The sequence below is a fragment of the Hakea prostrata genome, chromosome 3 (genome assembly GCF_041222555.1).
Source record: "Hakea prostrata isolate BN-2017 chromosome 3, UWA_Hpros_2, whole genome shotgun sequence".
In the NCBI taxonomy this organism is placed as follows: domain Eukaryota; kingdom Viridiplantae; phylum Streptophyta; class Magnoliopsida; order Proteales; family Proteaceae; genus Hakea; species Hakea prostrata.
Window position 1 is genome coordinate 12,910,036 of NC_142602.1, and position 21,698 is coordinate 12,931,733.

The 21,698-nt window shown below is 37.1% G+C and overlaps 2 protein-coding genes across 2 annotated transcripts; one reads left to right on the plus strand and one right to left on the minus strand.

Moving 5' to 3' along the window:
• Positions 1 to 1,207: 1,207 nt before the first annotated feature.
• Positions 1,208 to 13,925, minus strand: LOC149020868 (tRNA (guanine(26)-N(2))-dimethyltransferase 2-like). The gene is made up of 12 exons (XM_089149090.1): positions 13,564 to 13,925; positions 12,072 to 12,374; positions 11,738 to 11,825; positions 11,404 to 11,525; positions 10,254 to 10,393; positions 10,102 to 10,174; positions 6,006 to 6,094; positions 5,766 to 5,871; positions 4,825 to 5,037; positions 4,099 to 4,293; positions 2,742 to 2,819; positions 1,208 to 1,976 (listed from the first exon to the last, which is right to left on the minus strand). Exons 1-12 carry the CDS (start codon positions 13,726 to 13,728, stop codon positions 1,737 to 1,739), a joined length of 1,812 nt encoding a protein of 603 aa, XP_089005216.1. The 5' UTR covers positions 13,729 to 13,925; the 3' UTR covers positions 1,208 to 1,736.
• Positions 13,926 to 18,835: 4,910 nt separating this feature from the next.
• On the plus strand, positions 18,836 to 20,752 carry LOC149020869 (protein DROOPING LEAF-like). Its single transcript, XM_089147415.1, has 6 exons — positions 18,836 to 18,904; positions 19,006 to 19,146; positions 20,096 to 20,207; positions 20,297 to 20,345; positions 20,461 to 20,536; positions 20,645 to 20,752. The coding sequence occupies exons 1-6, from the start codon at positions 18,836 to 18,838 to the stop codon at positions 20,750 to 20,752; spliced, it is 555 nt and encodes a 184-aa protein (XP_089003541.1).
• Positions 20,753 to 21,698: the final 946 nt, after the last annotated feature.

Consider the following 21,698-nt stretch of genomic DNA (forward strand, 5'->3'; position numbering starts at 1 on the left):
GCTGGAGATTTCTTCACTGATCTATTCTCTTGTTCGCATAAAAACCAGGGATAGTTTCATTTTATTCCTCCGTGAATATCCTTTCAGTCTCCTCCGCTCTTGTACACTTCTCTCCAATTTGCAAGGAAATAAAGCACCGTCTATAAAGCACCTCATCCTCATTTGGAAGCAAAGAGAGACTAGATAATCAATCGGCAGCACTATTAGCTCTGCAGTGAACATGTTGATATCTACCCAAGCTCCAACAGCAATCAAACCTCTGAACTCAAAGACCAGCTGGGCAACTCTACCACTAGAAATCCGGGGAGATAGGAGCACCACAGCCTTTAAAGGGTTCCCACTCCACCATGAAGGGGCTTAACCCATTCGCGTTTTGGGAGTTTTGGGATATCCGAATCCGTCCTTACTAATAGTATGCGAATATGATATGTCCTTTTCTTACCGGTTATTATCCGTCTAATAAAAGTATCAAATTAAATTAAAGTATCAAATTAAATTACTTATGGTATGTCCCTTTCTTACCGATTATTATCAAATTAAATTACATATTTAAATTATTTTTATTATTTTTATAGACTTTTTACTTGAGATATGTGACTATTTGTCTAGATTCTCTACTAAAATAAATACCAAAAGTTACTAAATTCTTAAATTTCAAACCTAACCCTCACAAATAAAATGGTAAAAATGACAACAACGTACCAATGGTGGGAGACTCACCCACCACATGGGTCGAACACCGAATTAGTCAGGGCAAAGCCTTGGAAACCGTGGTTGGCAACCAAAAAATAAATAAAAAAATGACAACAACGTAATAAAAAACTTGAAGTCAATCCATAATCATACGCATTTAGAATAATCTATTTAAGAAAATAATTATCCGATTATCATCCAAATCTGACTGAATCCGTCCAAAAACCGTTAAGTCATCCGAATCCGTTTGAATATGATAGAATGCAATATGGTATTACCACTATCCGATTCAATTACACCCCTACTCTTAACCAAACCACCAAGAAAAACACCATCATGGTCCCTGCAGACACAGCTGACCTGCTTCATACTGCTACCGCCCATGGCTGCATCTACTTGTTCTTGTTTTTACAAGATACTGTAGATCTTGAAAAATACTTGATATAACATTTAAATATTAGTGGTAAAAATTTTGTAACATCATTATTCAGCCCCCAATGTTTAAGTCCTGGCTCCGGCCTTGGACAATAGTGGACAATAGTTTCTCCCATCAACCCTGTTTCTTACAGGCTCTTTAAGCTGGAGAATATAATACAGCATAATAGACGCTACCAAAGCAAAAATTCAAGCGATGGCTCCATTAGTGATGCTATATATGGAATACAATCTCATTAACCTGTTACTAGTGATGCTGTATATGGCCCCACTAGTGAAAAAGGAAAAAGATTCAACCTACATTTCTTGAAAATTCTAAACAAAAAACTTGAGCTGAAAACTTGCCTTTTAATCTTAATCATAAGATTACAAGAGATCAAAATTCCACAAAGAAAATAAATAACAAACTACATAACAACGTGACCAGGAAGGGAACCTCCTCTTAACTTGGAACCTTCTCCCACGAGCCAATATGCTTAGGAATGCCCGTTGGAAGTTGAAAACCCCTCACAGGTGACGAAGAAATGTTGCAACCGGTGCAAATAGCCACCTGCCTGGACAGACAGTATAGAGAGATGCACATAATATTAAAAGGGAGGTCAAGCTGTTCATGAAAGAGAGGAGCTGGAATTATCTGTCTTCTGACGCTTAGATTCGTGTTCATCTCCTTCTTCCTGGTTATCGGAGTTGGGAACTTTTTCAGGACCCAACAGAGATGCATGCTTACTTGTGATCTGACGACCTGCCCTAAGCTTTGGTCCCCAATGCCTTTCAGGGTTTGGAAGAAAGCGTGCTACTTTCTTAACTTGTGCCTTGCTGAGGGAAGCAACCGCTCGAGCAAAATTAGCCTGCATCACAAAAGAAATAGAGAGAAACATAAATTTTTTACACCTAATAGCAATTTGTAGCAGCCTTCTAAACAGACATGACTTTAAAAGATATCCAACTACTTAATAATTTTTACACCTAACAGAAATTTGTAGTGTCCTGTCCTTCTACTTGAGTTTAAATGATGTATTACTGTCTTAAATAATTTTAACCATTTGAACTAAAGATTTCATCACATCATAGAACAAATATTTCAACAACATTTTGGACCATTTTCTCTCTCTCTCTCTCCTTTCATATTATTGATATTCTATGGGAATCAAGTATATAGAAGTTGTATAATACTACTGTCTTTGAAGTCTAAGGGCTGCCAGGTCTAGCAAAAAATAATGAACTCGTCCCAGTAAAGTGAATCAAGTCAGGACAGTGATTAGCAACAACTTTTTCATTGAGTGGAGTACCATAACTGTTAGTTTCAAGTTTGAGGGGCAACCACTTAAATGCAAAAAAGTTCAAGGTTAAAACGGCCAATTCTAAAAGACAATTGTAAACCAACCCCCTACCTGGGGAGCTACAAAAATAGAACTAATACCAGTTTACAACCATTATTCTTTAAAAAAGCCACCATAAAGGGAAAGGTGAAAGAAGGCTCTAATTTACAGCAATGAATTAATCATGCATGTAAATGCCAGTCTAATGCATCAGATTTAATGTTTTTGCACCTCAACTGGCAATTCACCTCTAGAATACAAGATAACAAAGCAGTAATAAGGGGTCAGACATACTTGCAATGTAGGTTCCTTGGCAAGTATCACACTACCAGACTGATCAGGTGATTGAGCTTTCACTGGATGGCTCTTCACCTACACATACAGTAACGCAATTGTCACGAGGAAGCATCTATCAATTAGAAAAGAGAAACCATTAATGAGAAACATAAAGGAAGAAAAAGATTATCTGTTATGCTAGCAATAGAATAATTCCTTTGAGACAGATTTGGCGCCTTCAACTAGAAACTAGTACCCAAACAATGAAATGTGAACAGATTTATGCAGATTCATGACCCAGATGGGCTACTTCTCTCAGAAGTGAATATTGAATAAAATTGAGCTGAGATATGGGAAAACCTTATTTCCATACCATGTCCAAGTACAATATATAGTATCAATAGGATAAAAGAATGGATTGGGTTCAAAATGTGAAAAGATAGATAGCACAACAACACTCGGGGCAAAAAACTACCTCTGGGCCTTGAAACTAATCTTCAAGTTAGCCTGGGGAAAGCCCTAAGTTTCGACCAAGATATGGTTGAAACCGAGACAGTTTCACTTTCTGGCTGATCAAAACCAGTATTGAAACCCTTTCCCCTTCCATTATTTTTACTCTCACTCATTCTCATTTTTCTGTTGTTTTTTAACTTCCTCCTTCCAACCTCTTTTTCCCAGGTTTCCTATTCCATCGTACAACAAACAAAAAGACTGAGAGAGATTTTTTTGGATCCCTTATTCCTTCTTTTACTAATTTTGATCTTAGGCAAAATAACCCTAGGTTCTTAGGCCCTGAAACTGTTCGCTCGGAGAATCAAGGCCAGTGCACTGCAATCTACATTTATCTCCCTATATATTTGCAAGCTTCTATTTGTTTTTGCTGGTATCAATAGGTCTACAGTTTCCAACCTTCTCTCCAAGTTTCAGCTTTATCAGAATCCAAACAAGAGAGTTTTCTCATCAGAAGTGAGAACTGTTGACAGCTGGTCCCAAGCTTATTGTGAAGAGGAAAAGATGACCTTTTTTTCTCAATTTTTATTAAAGAAACTCAAATTGTGGTTTTATGGAAAAGCCCCTCACATCTTTGGTGTTTCATATTTTTTTATTCCCCTTCACTTTAATCACCAGAAAAACTCCTTTCTTCAGTACTGCTTTTAGAGATTTGTCCTTACCTTTTAATTACAGTTTTGCCACTAAACTCTTATTAAGAACTAGTTTTTATTCTGATGGATCCACAGTGATCCCAAAGCAAGGTTTCATGACCCAGGTGCGCATAATCTGCATTTTGATCCCTAATAGAATCTCATTCATGCTATTTAAAAAAAAGAATTTAAATAGAAAGTAAAGCAAAGCAAAATAGGGAATTGAAGACTACCCAGCAGCGCATGATATCCCAAATAACTTCCATGGGAGCATCTGACTTGAGCCCTAAAGGATTGACATGAGTTCCAGAAATACGATATCCTGCATTAATCACCGCTGAACGGAACATCACTGCAGAAGGTGAAGTACATTTTAATGTTGCACAGAGATTGTGCAAACTCACAAAAAGAGGAACGTCCGGCAATTCCTACAAATAATGTGTCAACATGTGGGTAAGAAATAGCCAAAGAAACAGAATGGATTCAAATGACAACACAAACTATCATTTCAATTTGTAATAAATTTTTTTGCCATGGGTGGTCAAAGAAGTGGCATTGACTGAGTTGATGAGATGGGCCAACAACTGTTAATTGGAAAAGAGTAAATGGAGTCCATATCATGCCATGAGATGAGATCACCTTTCACATCAACTTAAAATACTCAAAAAGTGCATACATACACACTTGAGCGACGGAAATGTAATTATTTTCAATTATCGAAGTTGAGGTAGCAAAGAGCAGATTTATTGGGCATTAGTGTCATAACACCAACATCAGCTACATACATAGACACCAGTGCACATGTATATGGTTATGGCTTATGGGACAGCAATGTACTTTCCTCACCTATTGACCTTGAGTTGCAAAGGCACATCAAATGGCAGATTTCTTGGCCTATAATGTTCTTGTAAAAATAAAACACAAGAATAGACCAAATAAAAATGGCAAAAGGGTAGTACCTCTGATATCGTTGTGAGTACGGCAGAGATCCGATCATAAGCAGGATATCGATCCTTCATAGACTTAACATTGGCTAAAATAGAAGCAACCCATTCTTGATCATGGATTGGGGCAGACCATATGGGACCACCCATGTTAAACCTCTTTCCACAATCACTGCACTCTTTAGGAACTTCAGGACCAAATCCCGGTAAATATCTGACGCTGTTATTCTTTAAATGGAGGGGCAGAAAAAAGCAGTAAGTTGAAGACACAGTAACAATAAAACAGCAATCAATATATTTTTATATAAAAAACGTATCATGGTATCTCCTTTTTTTCATTGCCTATTGATGCAAATTTTTTTTCATCCCATGCATGCAACAAAAGTATCCTTAATCACACAACCATGCTGCCAGCGTGGCTCAGACCATCCAGCTCCACCACATCCCTCACAACCCCCCTCCCCCTCCAAAAAAAATAAAAAATTAAATAAATGGGGTGGGGAGAGGAGGTGATACTGTGACCTGCAGCATCTGGATACTGCCAAATACGCAAACTGAATCGATTTTTTTTTTTTTTGAGGTAGAAAATTTTATTCATCATGGGCAAAGCACAGGAACTCTTCAGAACATAAAGTATCGAAAATTTGAAAAGCAAGAATTTAAAGATCATATGGAGAGTCATACATTTTTTCATTAAGATGCCCTCAATTATATGATATGTACAGCCATAAGAAGGTAAGAACATCAAAATATACAAATTAACAAACAATGACAAACATCCCCAAAAAGAACCAGGGGCAGAAAATCAATAAATATTTTATGGTGTTCATTTGAATTGTTATGTGAATCTATGCTCCTTCAAGATTTTTCTGATAGGTTCAAAAAACCATGATCACTGTTCTCAAATAATATACAACAGTAGAGTACATGAGGTGTATACAGAACCAGAAGCATACCTTCTCCACTGTCCTTCCAAGGCACTGCAGATGGAAAGAATCACAACCAATGCACTGATAAACATATGAGAGTTTAAGAGGTGTATTCTTCATTGCACTTGCAGAACTGCAATATCATGCATTTTTCATTAAAGTGGATGGTACACTAATCCTAAAGGTACAACAGAACAAAATAACAACATTTACGTCATCACATTATAGCAAATACTAATGCTCACTCAGAAGAGAGTTGTCACCCACGAGAATATACGCACGAAGACCCGCACATAAAAATCCATCTGTACCGAGAGGACAGGAACAATGTATCTCTTGTAACGATTTGCATGGCTCTGGTTCAAACAAAGGAGGGGGAAAAATTTAATACTGCATCCATTATTACGTATAGTGACAAGTCCCCATGATACTTAGCCAAAAAGAGAACTAAAGATGGTCAGAAAATATTAACGAATACAGACCAATACAAGATTGGCCTTATCATTAAAACTAAGCAAATATGTTGCAGATGGCTTAGAAAATGACAATACGCAAAGACACTCCTATCATAGGTTAATGTGTATAAAACTGAAAGTAAACTTTGTTACTAACATATTGGTTGATATATTATCCATCACCTTTCGTACGTCAAAGGAGAAAAAGGATAATAAAAAACAAGATTAAATATACAATCCATTTCCTTTTTTCCATTTCACTCTCTAGTAACTCATTGTTGTCAAGGCATCGCCTAGGCATCCAATTGATTCTGTTTGGCTCTCGGCAACTGTCACCTTAGCAGTATTGAACCAAATTTGGCCCTTATTTATGTCAAACATTATTTGAGTAAATGAATATTTACTCAAGATATTATTCAAAATTTTAAAAAGAATTGAATTCCACAAGGATGAAAAGTCAAACTCCAGTTAAAACCCGGAAAAAAGGGATTTTCAGGGGTAGCAAAAAAATTTTTTACCACTTTCTAGTGGAGGGTTTTATTCAAGTCTTAATATGGTAAAATATTGTTAAAAACCCACAAAAGTGGTAAAAAAATACATTTCATCGTATTATTACTATATAAAAGTACATACTTTGGTTAGTGGTAGATCTTTCATTGGACAAAATTGTCCTATTTTCTCCTACAATGACTTCTCATATAGTTATTTTGAACTAAGTAATTTAATAGTTCTTTAGGGCAAGGTTGTCCATTTATCTTTTGATAGAGTTTTTCATTAGTCCATGTTGTCTAATTTTTCACCTACAAAGACTTATCATATAAGTATAATAAATTAGACATTCTGATGTTTCTAAAGGGCAAAGATGTCCACTAGAATACTGTTCAGCTTCCCAAACTATTGTTTATGTCCATGATCATTCACTGATTTCCAACTGCCATGCCCATGGATTCCGCGGGAGTTAGTTTTGTTCCTTTGGCATTTCTTCCTATGGCCCCAAAAACCTGAGCACCTCTCACCCAAAATCCCATCCAAATCTGGTGGTGGGTCATTATTTTCTTCTGCTTGGAGCAGCAGCAGAACCACAAGCCCAAAGCTTCCAACAGTGGCATTAATGGCGTGGGTTAATTTTTGCTCTCTTCATCTATTCTCGGCATTCCTTCGAATTACCCTGATCGTGTATGGAGAATGGCAGGATACCCATATGGAAGTTCGTTACATGGACGTGCATTGCCTTGTTTTCTCAGAAGATTTACTTATCGATCCTCATCTACTTGCATTTCTTCTCATACCCAATTCGATTATTCATCACTCGTGGGGAAAGTTCATTTTCTTTGCTTTAGGTATCGATCCTCATCTCTACTTGCATTTCTTCTCATACCCAATTCGATTATTCATCATTCATGGAGGAAGTTCATTTTCTCTACCTTATGTATTGAAATTCTCTGCTATCCACTTCGACTTATGGTTATTCCATTGTTTTTAGATCGTAGTTTCGGTTTGGCCAGTGAGATTTTGCAGCTATTCGAATCTGTTTATTGGGATCCCTTTTTCCCTCTTAGTAGCACGGTTTTCACTGTCAGTATCCACACCTGTTTCACATTATTTTGTTGGGAACTCTTGTTGTACTGCAGACCTTCTTGTTTTGTTTTTCTTTATTTTCAGTTTCGGATATTGTTAGCAATCTTTGATGCAAGAAAGTCACAATTATTCTTAAAGTTCATCTAATTGAAACATTTTCTTCACCCTTTTGGCTAAGTACATTCTCAGTGTATGGTTTTGGAAATCTGACTGAATGAGTTCCCTTTCATTTCAATATATTATCCATCCTTTTTTTGGTTTGACTTCATAATTTTTCTTTCCATTTTATTTCCAAAGATGGATGATGACTTGAATCCCAACACTGGAGACATTTATTGTCATCGAGAGTACTATTCCGGACATCTTACTAAAACCAGTTGTGGTGACTGGTCCAGACTATCCATTATGGTTTTTTTTTTGGATGAATAACTAATTATATTAAAAACCAGCAATATACAAAAGAGCAAACAAAGGGAACTCAAGAGCTCAAGGAGAGGGGATAAGGGGAGAGTTGAGCCCCCAGAAACTAACAATTAACCTATTTCTGGGGGAGTCAACCGCTAGGGGATGGGGGATAGATAGCAATCTGAAAGAAATATCAAAATAGATGGCTCCCCAAATCAAGTCGAGAGAGCGGGATTTGGGAGTCCATCTTCTGATATTACGCTCCCACCAGAGATGGTGGATGGTGGCACCGAAAACTAGCTTGCCAATGCGATCGCAAATAGAGTGACCTGCAAAGTTTCTCAAGATCCAAGACCAATCACTTGCAAATCCATGAGAACGCCTAGGGCGAGGCCAAATGGAGGCAAGGGCTCTATCCCATAGGAACCGGGAAAGGGGGCAGGAGAAAAAAAGGTGTTCAATGTCCTCTGAAATAGTCCAGCAGAGGGAACAGCTGGGGGTGGCAGGTATGTGGCAGCTAATAAGGAATGATTGGGTTGAGAGAGCTAGGTTGAGAGCTCTCCAAAGGGTGAGGGTGTGGCGGGGGATATAACCTTTAAACCAAACCAATTGGGACCAAGGAACAGGGGGATGGTGGGGGTGAAGAAGGTTCCAGGCGGAGGATGTGGTGAAGGATTTTGATGGTGAAGGGGTCCAGGTGGTGGAGTCACAGGACTGGCTAAGGATAGGGGGGAGAGCATTCCAAACATGTGTGAGATTGGGATGGGGGAGAGGGGACCAAGAACCATTGGAGATGAAGGTATCAAGGGTAGTAGCCTTGGGGATGCGGGTCTCATAGACAGCATGGGGGCCAAGGAGAGAAAAGAGAAAGCCCATCGGATGCCAAGGGTCAAGCCAGAAAAGAATGGAGGATCCAAGCAAGATTTGGGTAGAGATAGCAATGAGAGCACGGGGATGAAGGAGAAGGAGCTTCCTCCAGATCCAGGATGGATTAGAGGGACAAGGAACAGTCCAAAATGAATCTTGCTTGAGAAGGTAGGAGTAGACCCACGAAACCCAAATAGAATCCTGCGTAGATACAATCTTCCAAATGAGCTTCAACAGGCAGACCATATTAACATCAAGGATGCGACGAATCCCCAGACCTCCTTTAGATTTGGGACGACACACGGAGTCCCAAGAGATGGGATGGAAAAATCTAGAGGATTCCTGGCCTTCCCAAAGGAAGGAGCAGAAGAGGGATTCTATAGAATGAATAATGGACTTGGGAATGGGAAAAATGCCACTCCAATACAGGTAAGAAGATTGGAGTACGGATTGAATGAGCACAACTCTACCCGCAAAGGATAAAAGCTTCCCTTTCCAGAGTTGGAGCTTTTTCCTGATGTGGTCAAGCATGGGAGTGCAATGGAGGCGGGTGAGCCTGCCAGGGATAAGGGGAAGGCCAAGGTAAGTCACAGGGAGGGTGCTAGGGCTAAACCCTGAGAGTTGAAGAAGAGAAGCTCTGATGGATTCCGAGACTCCAGAGAGAAAAAAGGGTAGATTGACACGGAGGCCGGAGAGAGACTCAAAGGAGGAGAGGAAGGATGAGATGGTGGAAATAGATAAATGATCAGCCTTGGAGAAGATCATGAGATCATCTGCAAAGGCTAGATGGGTAAGATATGTATTGACTTGGTGCGGCTTAATGGTTACTTTTCATGATATAAGATATGTATTGTAGCATAGTAATTATTGTTAGAAAACATGGAGTAAATCAGAAATAAAAGTAATAACAATTAGGCGTATTGGTCACGTAGGCAACATGTAGGCGAGCCCCTTGTCATGCAGGCACTTCAGCATCCCTCCACTGCCTTAGCAACTAAGTTAACAGTACTAATTATTCAAGGAATAAGGAATACAAGTTTTAAAGAAGAAAGAATTACCTCAATGCATGCAAGAAGAATCCTCAATGCCATTTCATGGCAGTATTTTCCTCTAAGTGGATAAGAGCCATATCTAATTGCACAACCAAGAAATGAAAATTAAAGCTACTAATTAGTTAATCTTAATCAATTTGAAGGTAATGGCTCTTTACTTGGAGTAGCAGACTTCCCCATTGCCCCCACAGAGCACTGCCATATCAGTTGCTGTGCACATCAACATGCCTCCATCAGCAACAGATTGAACTGCAGAGTCCAGGAACACAGATGGTGAACCATAAGGATCAAGATCAACCTGAAATACAAATCACTACAGTTATTCACATGGAAGTATGGTTGATGTGCTAACTGGCTAGTACTAGAGATGGCAACAGTACAAATTACAAATTATAAGTAAAGAAACAATTGATATCAAAGAAACATCCCTTTAAATATCTCTGGCAAGTAAGATGCGACAATATTTTATCATCTATTGTTCTCTTCAGAAGTTCATATTGCCAGTGTCGATGGAAAAGATATTGAATATTAGTCTCTTGATCAATCAAGGGTAATGTTCAGAAAGAAAGCTGCTGCAAGTTCATATGAGGACAGTAAGATGGAAGGAAACGTAAAACTGGCAGGGGAGTACTACAGCCACATGGAAAGAAAGGTACAATAGATATTCAAACTCAAGACACACTCCGCAAAAGTAACAAGCCAAAAAAAGTGAAGTAGGAAAATTAAACCAATTAACCTTTTACTTGGGAATATAGGATGCTAGAGTTCCATAATATGTAGGATTCACAGTTGTCAAGGCACCTAGGAGACCAAAATCAGGGGAAAGGTGTCTAGGCACCTGAGAGTTGTTACCTCTATTCCATTATATAGTACAGACACATCAAGAGTAGAGTAACTGACAATTAACCTAACCAGCAGTTGCATATAAATGAACATCGATTGATGACAGAGCGATTGTTCATGAAAAGCTAGCAATGAAAACTAGCAGTTAAATGTAAATTGAAGAGAGAGTGTATTTCAGTAATCAGTAATCACCTTGATGACTATGGAGGAATTGGAATCTTTTCCTAATGACACAAGTGGGCGATAATATTATAGGAAGATAATGATTGGAGGAGTTGGGCAATAATGTGTTTCTCAGTAATAAGCAAAGATGAGAGAAGGTTCCACAATTCCATCTTTTTTTCACAAACAGATATTCACTAGAAAATGAAATTGGCACAAAGATTATTCTTTAAAGTATAAACTATCAGACGTAAACTTCCAACAAATTAAAATTTTATAGATGATGGCATTTATTTTACATACCACGTCAAATTCTTTAGGGTGCGTGAGCATAAAAACACGAGCATCAGCAAGATGTGACTCCACCTTTGACATGGCCACTGAACCATTGAACTTTATGTTTCTCCTACAAGCTTCAACAGATGCTGTAAAGGCACACGAAATGAGATACACTGTTCTGATTCAATATCAGGTTATTAACAAAATCCTGGCGCTAAGATTCACTCAAACAAGAAAAAGAACCAAATGCCAAATGCTAAACAGCCTGGGACCTAAGTTCTGAACTAAAAGTACACATATCACAGTATGAATAATCTTGACTTCCAAATAGTAAAATATTGAGCTATCAGAGTCTGACCTTTATCGTTGTCCAGAGCCACAACTTTGCCAACTCCTTCCACTTCACGTGCATATCGCAGAGCTCTTAATCCAGAAGCAGACAATGCCTAAGAAATAAAAGATAATGAGCTCAGATAATTACTCATCAAGTGAGAGAGAGAAACAGACCAGGTAAATAAACAAAAACTCAACCAAGAAACAGAAAGTTCCCAATACAATTCTCTGAAGGAAGCTTTCTTTTTCTAGATTGTAGAGATATCACCACAAAAGATATATAAAAAACTGAAGGTCCACAAATTTTAAGTAAGCAGTATAACAACTAAAAAAAAGAAGGGGGGAGGAAAAAGAAGAACCTCAAGAACTCTGCATGTCTTCATTTCCTCTGGCCCTTTACCCTCTGTTGTCAAAACAGGTTCTAGCAATGTGCCGCACAATTCATTTTGAGATGGATCCACCTGAGCCTTAGATTCTCCATTTAATTCTCCAGAATCACGCATGGATTGTGGTTCCTCGTCTACTTCTACACATCCAGAAGTAGCGTCCTCTGACGCCTTGTGTGCTTTCTTATTCCTTTTGGCCAACTTTGTTGCATGCTCTTCTTTGCATTTTGAAATAAAGGTCCTCAAAACAGCAACAGATAGGTCCCTGTTGTTAACCTGGGTGTTATAGACAGTCATAAAATCAGCTCTCAAACTGACTAATACTAAGTTCATAGCTGATAGCGGGCAAGGCATTGCTTCAGCTAATGAATAATTAAATTGCTGACACAGATAGCTTATTATGTGAAAGCACTCAAAGTTAAACAGATATGACCAAACTACAAATGAAAACAATGATTATTTTTAGTCAAAGAGAATACCAAAAAGCTCTACAAACATGAGGAATTGAAATGAAATAAATGGAAAGAAGAGACCTCTACTGGATGTTTTATTACAGAAAGTACCAACAGGTGGTACTTGATTAATTTCACACCCATTTACCCCCATTCCGTGCCATGGTTAAAGATTGATGTAACCCCCCCCCCCCCCCCAAATAAATACATTCTTCCTGATAAATAAGGGAGGATTTAAAAAAACCCATCGAGAGAGTTTAGAATATTAATACCATGCAAAGCTTCCCCCATAAACTTTATGGAACCTAAGTTTTGAATGTTTTGAATCAAAATATGACTTTACATATAATCAAAATTTCCTACTTCCGAGGCTGAGAGAAACCACATATGTCCAGCTTGAGAGGCTTATACATCATATGGTACAGGATTTTAAGAAATACTGTAACTGAAATCGGCAGAGGAGATCCCCTGGCAAGAAAAGTTCTGCTTAACCAATAACAGATAAATTGTCACTTTTTTTAAACACGCCCCCCCCCCCCCCTCCCCCCTTCTCCCGACTTCATATGGTGTACGTATTTGAACAATGATGTTCAACAATAACATGAACAGGTGCACCCAAAAAGGGATTTTAATCTTAGTCCCCCTTAATCATGCAAAATTTTTACTTTGAACATAGAAATATTTTGTAATCCAAAATAATAGATGAAAAACAAATTTGAGTACCGTTACCCCTGACCAAACCCTGGGCGAATGTAAGTATCAATCTCACGCTTTGGAGCAACACAGACAATGTAAGACAAACTTTGGAGGGCTCTATAATTCTACACGTAACTCGTTCATAAACTGAAAATAATACCAACAAATGCAAACATAGAAACTAACTATTCCAACAGATTCTTACAAGGTTTGTGCTTGGGCATTCATTTAAAGTAAATTGTGAACTGATCCGAACACAGAATTTTCTATTGAACTCTAAATTTAGAGCCAAAACAGAAGGGAATACAATGCGGCACCTGAGTTTTGTTATAAAAGACTTCGTTTTTGGCCTGCATAATAATCTCTGCTTCTCCTTCTTTGATAATTGTGTAATCATTGAGATCCATTGATGCGGTTCCGTTGCTTACGTTGCAGGAACTCGACTTCAGCATCTTCTCCTTGATCTCTGCTTCCTCACCCATGGCGGTGCTCGTAAAACCGACAGTTGAGCAAGAACTGAGAATCAAGTGAGAGATTTCCTCTCCTTAACCGATACACGACCAGCACGTTCACTGATGCGCGGTTGTGTTTAAAACCACCCTATCAACCTATGCCTGTGGATCCTCAAGCATGGATTTTTCCCTTAAACCCTAGTTCTGAATCCAACGTTAATTTTCACCCGAAAAAAAAAAAGAATCCAACGTTAATTATTATAATATAATTAAAGGGTTGAGAAAAAATATATGTGGACTCGTCCAATGGGGTGGGAAAAAGAAAAAAAAAAAAAATAATGGAATTTTGCGGGAAAATTTGTTAAATATGGTCACATTTTATTATTTTTTACATTTAAAAATAACAAAATGTGGAAAATCTGACCTATTGTATGAGACTTTGAAAAGACATCTGGTGAAAAAATTACTGTAACTAATTTTTCATCTCCAGTAAACCAAATAAGACACACACTCAAATTCCATGGAAAAACTTATTTTTTCAAACTTTTTCTCACCATGTATTTGTTTCAACAAACAAATTGTGCCTTAAAGACTTTTAATGAAAATAGATTTTGAAATCCTAGTGCTTAAGAAAACTTAATGACTCTTAATGTAAATAGATTTTGAAATTCCGATGCTTACGGAAAATTTAAGGAAATAGTATACCTTTTCTTTTCCTTATTATTTTTTCCCCTTTTTTCTTGTACTAATGGAACCTTTGCTACAAAATCAAGCGCTCCTTATGAAGAGTGCTTGGAAGTTATGGTCAAATCCAAATGCTCTATTATTTGAAGATCTTTCAGCTCATCACTTTCTAAATAATTTGAAAGAAGATCTTACTATGAATAGCTCTAATGGAGAAGATACCTCTTTCCCTGAAGAACATTAGAAGAGAATTTGGAATTCAAAAATCTTGCCAAGGATTAAAGTACTTAATTATAAAATATGTGCTAAGGGCATTGCTTTTGGAAATAGTCTTCGAAAGAGGAATTTTCAAATTAATCCTTGTTGCCCAAGGAATGATGCGAATATTGAAACATCAGAGCATATTTTCTTGAACTATCCATTTGCAAAGGCGATTTGATTTGCTTCTTCTATTTCTCCTTCATCAATGCAAATGTCTAATATTCCCTTGAAATAATGGTTTGCTATTTTGGATCCATTGTTTAATGAAAATAAAAGATTTGCTAAAGAGAGATTCTCTATTGCCACTTTCTTATTTTGATTTATATGGAAGACTCGAAATGCGTTCATTTTTAATGGGAAGGATATATAGCTCACCCTTGGATGTGTTAAATGCTTCCAATAGAGCTTTCTCTGAATTCATTGCAACAGCTAGGATTAAAGGTAACACTTTGTGTTTTGAATGGTAGCACACATCAATGGTTGATTCAAATGTTAGTAAATGGTCTCCTCCACCTCATCATGTTTTTAAGATTAATTACGATGATGCACGATCCAAAGACTCAAAGAAAGGAGTGGTGGGGTGTATCATTCGTGATTATAGAGGTAAATTTATCACAACATTCTCATAATGAATCAATTGTGAGTTAACATTATTTGCAGAAGCAATTGTTGTTCGAGCGGGTTTTCTCCAACCCATTAGATGTGGAGTCAAAGAGATTATAATTGAATCTGATTGTTTGGACGTGATAAAGCAAATTAATGCTTCATCTCCCGTGAAATCCATGTCGTGAAATCCTTCAGATCTATCATGATATACATATGCTTCAAACAGAGCTTGTAGCTTGTGTTTTTATTTCATTCCAAGGTCTTGCAACTTGATTGCAGAATATTCCTTGGCTAAGGTGGTCCTCTTGGTCAAGCTACCGACTGTTTAGCATAACACCAATCCTTGGCTTCTTTAGATGTGTAATGATACGATACGGATACCGGGTACCAATACCTCAAAGTGTACCTGATACATTAGATAGTGTTAAGGGTTCACTAGTAAATATACAGCAAAATCAGGTACAACTGCGACAAGTCATTTAGGTCACAACTTTTTATACAGGACATACAACAAGATCTGAAGCAGGTTAGACATAAGAAAGGAAATAAGTAGGAGAGAAAAGAGCTGGTGAGACATACATGGGAATGGAAAGAGTTAGCAGAGGTAGCAATGGTCCAAACTAACTCGTCCCAATTATAATCTGACAAAATTCAAATCAGATTTGAGTTTTCCCTGTTCATGTACTCATAACCAAATTGCTAAGGCCAAGAACAAAATTTGCAGAAAGTTGTATCTTCTGTGAGTGATTGGGTCTTGGCTATTATTGATCAGTCTGTACAATTTGTCTTATGGTTCTCTTTTTTAGCTTCATATGCATTTCAAGCTCCAGCATTAATCAAAATAGAATCAAGGAAAGAAGGTGGGTCATCAACCTTGGCAAAGTAAGAAAGAATGGGTGAAATCCTCTCCGACTCCTTATGGGTTCCGATTATCTCCGGCCAGCCTCGCACATGTAGGGTGAAGTGATTATCTGACCCTGGTCAAGAAGGCCTTCTTATGAAAGGGCTTAAATGTCTATTTGAGGTAGAAAAAGAATTTAAAAGCACTACATAACCATTTAAATTTTTTTTTTTTTTTTTGGTATCTGAAGTTCATCCAGGCCAGCTTGCGCACACCTCGATTACATCTTCAAGGAGGAGCTTTGTCAAAGGTCGAACCCATTACCTCTTAACTGAAAAATATGGATCTTATCACTCTACCAACCCTGCATTGACTCCATTTTAATTTTTTTTTATGGATGCGTGATATAATGATCATGAACAACCTTTGGACATGTACCATATTAATTGTATCACATGTCAAATTTCAAACGGAATTTTATGAAGGGGCTGGATGGTAATGTTTATCATCTGTTTTTCTTTAGGCAAGAAAAAGTTTTTTTTTTTTTTTTTGTGAAATCATGTATGTAACAGTTTTTCATGTTTCTATGGTACAAGATTTTTTTTTTTGTGTCTGAGGTTCATCTAGGCTAACTTGCACGCATCTCGATTACATCCTCAGAGGAAGTTTTTTCGTCCACAATGGTCGAACCCATGACCCCTCCACTAAAAAATATGGATCTTACCACTCTACCAACCATACATTGACATGGTACAAGATTATGCTTCTATGAATGATGACACTTCACAAGTGCACAACCATCCCGAGAGGCGGAGCTACTAAGGCCCCTCCCGCCCCCATCGATTTTTTTTAAAGTTTTTGTATTCCCTTTGTTTTTCCTTAATATTATCTTTCTGTGTGTGAAATATAATATTTGGCCTCCCCCTTCCCAAGAATCCCTAGACTTTATCCTAAAATTTTGATTCATTTAATAATTTTTTAATCTTTTATTTATTTTTTTTGAAACAAAAGAGAATTAATATATTGATAACAAATACAAAGTACATAAGAAGAAATTGTATTTTTTTTTTTTACTTAATTTATAGCAATTGATTGTTTTCCCTATATTTAGTTATTGAACGACCTTAATGTTAGTGAAAAGGCGTTAGTGCTCGTCCTACAGAAAAGCGAACCTTAATGTTTAATCTTGGTGCTGCTTCTGATCCGTTGTATTGTTTTTGTAAAAAATGTATACCTTGTACATGTGCTTCCAAGCATTGAATCATTTCTATATCATCATTATTTTTAAATCATTGCTTTTGACCACCCTATACTGTAAGTCTGTAACGTATACGTCTCATCTCGTTACAGCTGCAACTTGTTACCAAGGTACATGTATGAGCTCGAGGATATATATATGACCCACGGATTGATACTGTAGAGATTCTGTCGTACATGTTATTATTGGCTTCATGTATACGTAGGGTTATAATATCAAATTAGGTTTTGTCCATGGCTGCTTTCCCGGTCCACTTGGAAATTCAAGAAATGCATGGAACCTTGTTGAACGGGTGAAGTAGTAGTGTAGACAAGTTGATCAAAAAGGGGTTAGGTGGTCCCCGCTTGGTGTGTTGGGACTGTTGGGGAAGCTTTCTATACAAAGAAAGTTGAAGGGTGAAAGGAAAAGAAGAGCCTATGTACCATGCATGTTTGGCATTTATTTGCATGAATCGTCCACATCAAACCATCAGCTCACGCTCCTCAGAGACGAAAAGATCAAAAGAAAACCCTAAATCGATAGATCCACTATGATGGAGAAGTTTATCCTTAGCTCCCGTCCTTGTCACTTTCGCCACAAATTCCCATCTCAACATTTACTCATGAGTTTTAATTGTGAATTGATATTCAACACAACGATACATTCACATTAGTAGTGGTGCTCACTGTCGGATGTATGCCTTGTGGATTCTGTTCAATCCCAACTGCTCAAAACACGGATCGGTTTATTTAAAAAGAAAAACCCGTTTTGTTCACTTGAGTTGATTAAATTTACAATGATATCTTGAACAGCTGAGATTTAATGAAATCTACATAGCATGCATTTAACGATGGACAAACTACATCAAATGCACCACTGAAGCATGATTCCTATACATTTAAGAGAGGATCCACCTTTGATTACAGCTAAGGACAATGTTTAAAGTATTAGTATTGAGTGTCCACATTTTGGTGCAATCAATACATGCCTATAAATAAAATTAAAAGAAAGAGAAGAGAGACATATATATCAATTGTATCTAATGTGGATATATATTGACTAATGTTCTATCGTATCCTAAATATATATGGTAGAAAGATATGTGAGGAATACAATGTAGAGGATCCCAACTCATGCATAAGTTAGCCAACCTATAATTAATCGAGAACAAATTATGGTTTAAGAATTCGGCAAAGCATGGTTTTGAGCTCTCTATATCTTGGAACATTTATTTTAGTTAGCTTCTGTTCCACTTGATTCTCAAAATTAGCTTCAAAGTCTCTCTCTATGGTACATTTGGACTGTATAGTGCATTTGCGTTATATTGAAGCGATGATCATGAGTTAAAAGAAACTAGCTAGAAACACCAAAGTCTCTTTCTGCAACTATTAAACCAGAGATCTAGCAAAACCCTAGGCAGTAATTCTTCGATTCTATATCTGTGTTCCCCTCTTTTTCTTTTTCATCTCTCTCAGCAAGAGTATTAAGAGAAGGAAACTACAATAGCCATGGATTTTGCTCCTTCTTCAAAGCAACTTTGCTATGTTTGCTGCAACTTTTGCAATATTGTTCTACTTGTAATTGACATGGAAACTCATACCATATTTGATATCTCTTTCTCTTATCTGTACGTCTTCCCTGCCATTTGTATTGATTACTTGAAATTGCAATGATGAAGGTTGGAATCCCATGCAAAAGATTGGTGGAAACCGTGACAGTGAAATGTGGTCACTGCAGTAATCTAAGCTCTCTAAGCACAATGCCTCAACTGCAAAGTCAATTTGTAGATTGCCAAGACCAACTTCCACTGCTCTCTCAGGTTCATTCTCCAGCCACTTATCTCATCTTGGTGCTGTTGTTTATTACTCTCTAAATATACTTCCTCATATAGCTAGCTCCTAGCTTGCCTTTGACAACCTTTTGTGTGTATGTTCTTAATTAGGTTCTTGTTGGGTGCTTGGAGTCTCGAACCTTTTTTTTAATTAGAATTATATAGTAAGGTAAGCAAATTTTCAGGTGAAACAATAAGATGCTATCTAAGAAGAAATCAACAATACAAAAATGTGCCTTAGGAATCAGAGGAAGGAGCTCCACCAAAATTAATTGATCGAAGGAGATAGATCTGGAGAACCCTTGTGATTTGCGAATTTTCTAAACTACTCATGATCTAATGTAATAACAAACCTTGTACTTAAACCCTAACCCTAATCAATTTGACCTCACAGCTACAAAAAGATTCATCATATTTCTTTCCCACCAGAGAAGACTTTGAACACAAAAAGATAAGACGTACCCAAACACAAAATGCCAGCCTGATTTCACTGCTTTGCAGGGATCAAGTTACCCAGAAAATCATTTTGAATCCATCATTCTTGAACCTAAGTCTCATGAAAGTTCACTGATCAGGTTGTTCTTAGTTTGTTTCAAGCATTTCTTATTATGTCAGGTAAGAAACGACCCAGTATTAGAGAAGAAAAAGTAATGCATGAGCAGCAGTGTAATCTGGATGATTCTTGGTTTCTTGTCTTGATCTTCAATATAATTTCTTCTTACCAAAAAAGAAAAATAAGCTGTGTAAGCATATGCTTCGATTTTCGTTTTCTGGGTTAAGAAAATAAATTCTAATTCTGATGCTTCTTGGTTTTCTTGCCTTTGGTCCTTAATGAAATTTCTTCTTAGCCAAAAAAAAACCAGCTGTGCAAGCATATGCTTCGACTTTCGTTTTCTGGGTTGAGAAAATAAATTCTGACACTGTTCATGCATGGCAGATGCAAGTCTTCTCCACCGATCACAGAAAGGGGCAATCAACCCAATCTGCTCTCACCTTTTCATCCACACCCAGCGAGCAGCTTTCCCCTAAAGCACATTTTGTAGTCAAACGTGGACACTTTCACATATTCTTTAAACATGAAAGATTTTGAATCTCTCTATGTATTTATTTTGTTTTTCTTTGTGGACTTTGTTGTTAGCTCCTGAGAAGAAACACAGACGTCCATCTGCTTATAATCAATTCATGAGGTAAGTAGAAAGGAATACTTGTACCATCGCGTTCATGTTCTTAATTTATTGTACAAAACCCCTAATTTTTCTATCTTCTTTTGTAATTTTATGTATTGGTTTCTCTTGAATCAAGGGAGGAGATAAAACGCATCAAAGCTGCGAACCCTCGAATACCACACCGTGAAGCTTTCAGCTCTGCAGCCAAAAATGTAAGTTCTCAATATATGTGCCAGGTTGCTCCAAAATCTGAAGCAATCTCTACTGATCTCTATCATAAGTTTTAGTTTTGTTTTTCTGATTTGATTAATGGCATTCAGTGGGCTAGATGCGTTCCAGCTACTGCATCAGCACCAAAGAACAATAAGAAAGTAAGACCTGTTGTTTATTTTGTAATGGAGCTCTCTCCAAGGATTATATTTGCGTGAAAAGCTTTCTAGATTTCTAGCTTTCCTTTCTGTGATTTATATATGTTTAAATAAGTATTTTTGAATGGAGCAGAAGGAAGAACTGCTGCACATATCATGGAACACATCGGTTACAAAGGAATCCGAGAACACTTTCAGCACACAGTTAACTATTTGAAATCATCATATGATGCTAAGAGTTTGATTAGAATTTTTGAATGAGTTCAAACTGTGGAGTTAAACTACTTGGTCAAAGTCAATTAGTTAGTATATATATGATATATATGCATCTCATTACAAAACCAGAAAAGGGTTTGAGATCTGAAGCAGCATTCATTAATCCCCTGAGCACATCTGGAGGGTTTGCAAAACATTTTGAAATAGTGCTTATTGTCTGTAGTAACGAGTGACAGATTACTCTTAACAGAAATGGCATTTTATGCAGTCATCTACCATATATATATATATGGTGGGAGATAAATTTGTAGAGATGGTTCTGGTGTTCCAGCTTTATCAGTAGCTTGGTTCCTCTATTTCAAAGTGACGATCAAAACCAGCAACTTAAAACTTCCATGGCATATTTGCATCAAGTTGATGAATTAGTTTTTAAACGGGCATTCTAAGCCCATGGGTTGTATTGCAGAGTTTCTATTTCTTTGTTTCTTGTGTTTTTTTAATTTATATTTTTTAAAACAGCCCATGCAAATCATGTACTTGTAAATTGTAGTAATCCTGTATGTTTCTTGTTTGTCTCTTTCTTTCTTTCTTTTTTTCATATTTTTCATATTTTTCAAACGAACCAGCAAGTTGCATAGTTTTGAGTTCACTTGGACTAAAAAAATCCTTTTTCTTAAAAAGTGGAGGGCTATTTTTTTCTTTTTATATCAAAACATAATTAACTTCTTATTTTGAAATTCTAAAATCTCAAATTTTTTATTCTTTTTCATTCGATTTTTGTTATAAGAAC